General features: G+C 34.1%; 1 protein-coding gene across 1 annotated transcript; it reads right to left on the bottom strand.

Moving 5' to 3' along the window:
• Positions 1–423: 423 nt before the first annotated feature.
• On the bottom strand, positions 424–1,028 carry LOC143204475 (cuticle protein 6). Its single transcript, XM_076417022.1, has 2 exons — positions 893–1,028; positions 424–807 (listed from the first exon to the last, which is right to left on the bottom strand). The coding sequence occupies exons 1-2, from the start codon at positions 905–907 to the stop codon at positions 424–426; spliced, it is 399 nt and encodes a 132-aa protein (XP_076273137.1). The 5' UTR covers positions 908–1,028.
• Positions 1,029–2,179: the final 1,151 nt, after the last annotated feature.

Here is a 2,179-nt window from a genome sequence, read left to right as displayed (position 1 = left end):
CATTCCCAAATTTAATGCAGTAGCAGTAGCGACCCACAGAGGTCGGGGAGGCGGTTTCGGTTTAGTGTATTGGTAAGCCCAGAGGCAGTCCCACATAACCCGGTCCAACTTGTCATTCCAGGACAAACCTCTCCGACCAGGTATGAGTCATGCCTGGTTTTAGGGCAGAATAAAAAAAAACAGATGCTCAATGATCAGTCTACGCTCAGTTTACGAAGTTCTCTTGTCAGGAACAAATTTTGATAATAATACAAAGCATTTGGCTATTGCTGTAGTTTGACATTAGAGAGGCAATATTTAGCATAATCATTCTTTTGGCAGGAGATGCTGGACGAGTCATTATGGACTCATACATTGCGACTAGGGGATCTAACATAAACTTTTGATTTTTTTTTCAAAATAATGTATTTAGCAAATTGACATTTATTGTAATTTATTAGAAGCAGCCTCTAAGGCTTTGTTGTATGAAGCAAAAAATGCTTCCTTTGCAGCTTTAACCTCAGGTGTGTCTTCTACAGGAGTAGGTATTCCTGCAATAACACTGACCGGAGCAGGGACTGGTCCTTTGATGACTCTAAACCCATCGGCATCCGCGATATAAGTCAAAACCTGTGGCCGGCCGTCACTTCCTGGGATAATATATTCTCCAGTTATAGTACCATCGACAAAACGTTCCTCAACACGAGAACCATCTTTCGACGATACTTGATATTTATAGGAACCCAGCGAATTCTGAGTCACCTTAACATCGGCAGTATCCTCCAAATGTGGGCGGCAAAAGCCAACGGTGAAAATTGCGAAAAGAATCTAAAATTTTAAAATTATATATAAATAATACAACGGGTTTTTATTCCTTAACAGACAAATCGAACTAATATAACCGTATGCTCACCAAAAATGTATTCATCCTGCTTTATTTTTAGTTTCAATTACTATTTAGTTCCGGACCGCTAGACAACTGAGGGAGGAATATATTTTCCACCGAGCCTGCAAAAGCTTTTATACCTAAAGTAGAAAATGTTGTTTCGAAATTAAGTACTGACTGAAGTAACCAAACAAGATCCCGTCAGGAACTTCATTTGCCAAACCAAAATAAATTAGAATATAATGATGTGTGTCATGATGTACTTGTGTATTATTAAATTATAATGAATAATCGATTTACACATTCTATGAAATACTATATTGGATTGTTTTTAATATGAAACAAATATCGTACAGAATTGTTATAATATAATTTCGGGTCAACTGCTTAAATGGCACGTTTTAGTTATCCATTTATATATTTACTATGTGTGATAATTGCACGTATCATCAACTTTAACTAATTGAATACTTATTACTTTATGTTTAGTTTAGTTTGCGACTTAACTATTATGAAAAAATATTAATTACTAATATAATTGCAATTTTGGATATTGGTCAGAAAATTGTTTAACTCTATTTCTATCCATTGAGTATGCCTCTCATAAAATATAGTGCGAGGACCTCGAATATTCAGTGCAGCTGTCACGCGCAAAAAAATATTTTCAATAAAAACCGTGGTGATTTTAAATTTATTAAAACAGAGCGTCAAAACAACATTTACCGATTTAAATCCCGTAATTATAATATTTTGAAGAATTTTTCAGACGTTTGATGAACGGACAATATTTGCTGGCTCTTTCGGTTACATGTTGGAGCTTTTCTAACAGCATTTTATCTCTTTTTAAATAGAATGAAAGGAGAAGGAAAATATTGTCTAACTGTAAAACGAATTTACAACTTTTAACAAACACATATTGATCACGTGTGTCACTACTATTTTGAATAGACTAAACATCGTAGATAATTTCTCAGTATTGGTTTAAACTTTACTGCTATTGATATTTCATGCAGGTACAAGTAGCTATTTGTTAGAATTTTAAACTGAGACTGATATTTTACGTTTAGTTTAGTTTTGCGACTTCATCATCTCAAAAACAAATGAATTACTAAGTAAATGCAATTACGGATATTGCTCAGAAAATGTTTCAGCTCTATTTCTATCCATTGAGTATGCCTTTCATAAAATATAGTCTGAGGACCTCGAATATTCAGTGCAGCTGCCACGCGCAAAAATTATTTTCAATAAAAACCGTGGTGATTTTAAGTTTATTAAAACAAAGCGTTAAAACAACATTTACTGGTTTAAATCCCG

Source organism: Rhynchophorus ferrugineus, unplaced genomic scaffold, assembly GCF_030347505.1.
Source record: "Rhynchophorus ferrugineus isolate W39M unplaced genomic scaffold, kcgeb_rfMv2 rfM11, whole genome shotgun sequence".
Classification (NCBI taxonomy): Eukaryota; Metazoa; Arthropoda; class Insecta; order Coleoptera; family Curculionidae; genus Rhynchophorus; species Rhynchophorus ferrugineus.
The sequence above is the reverse complement of the archived record's forward strand: the minus strand, read 5'-3'. Positions and strand labels throughout refer to the sequence as shown.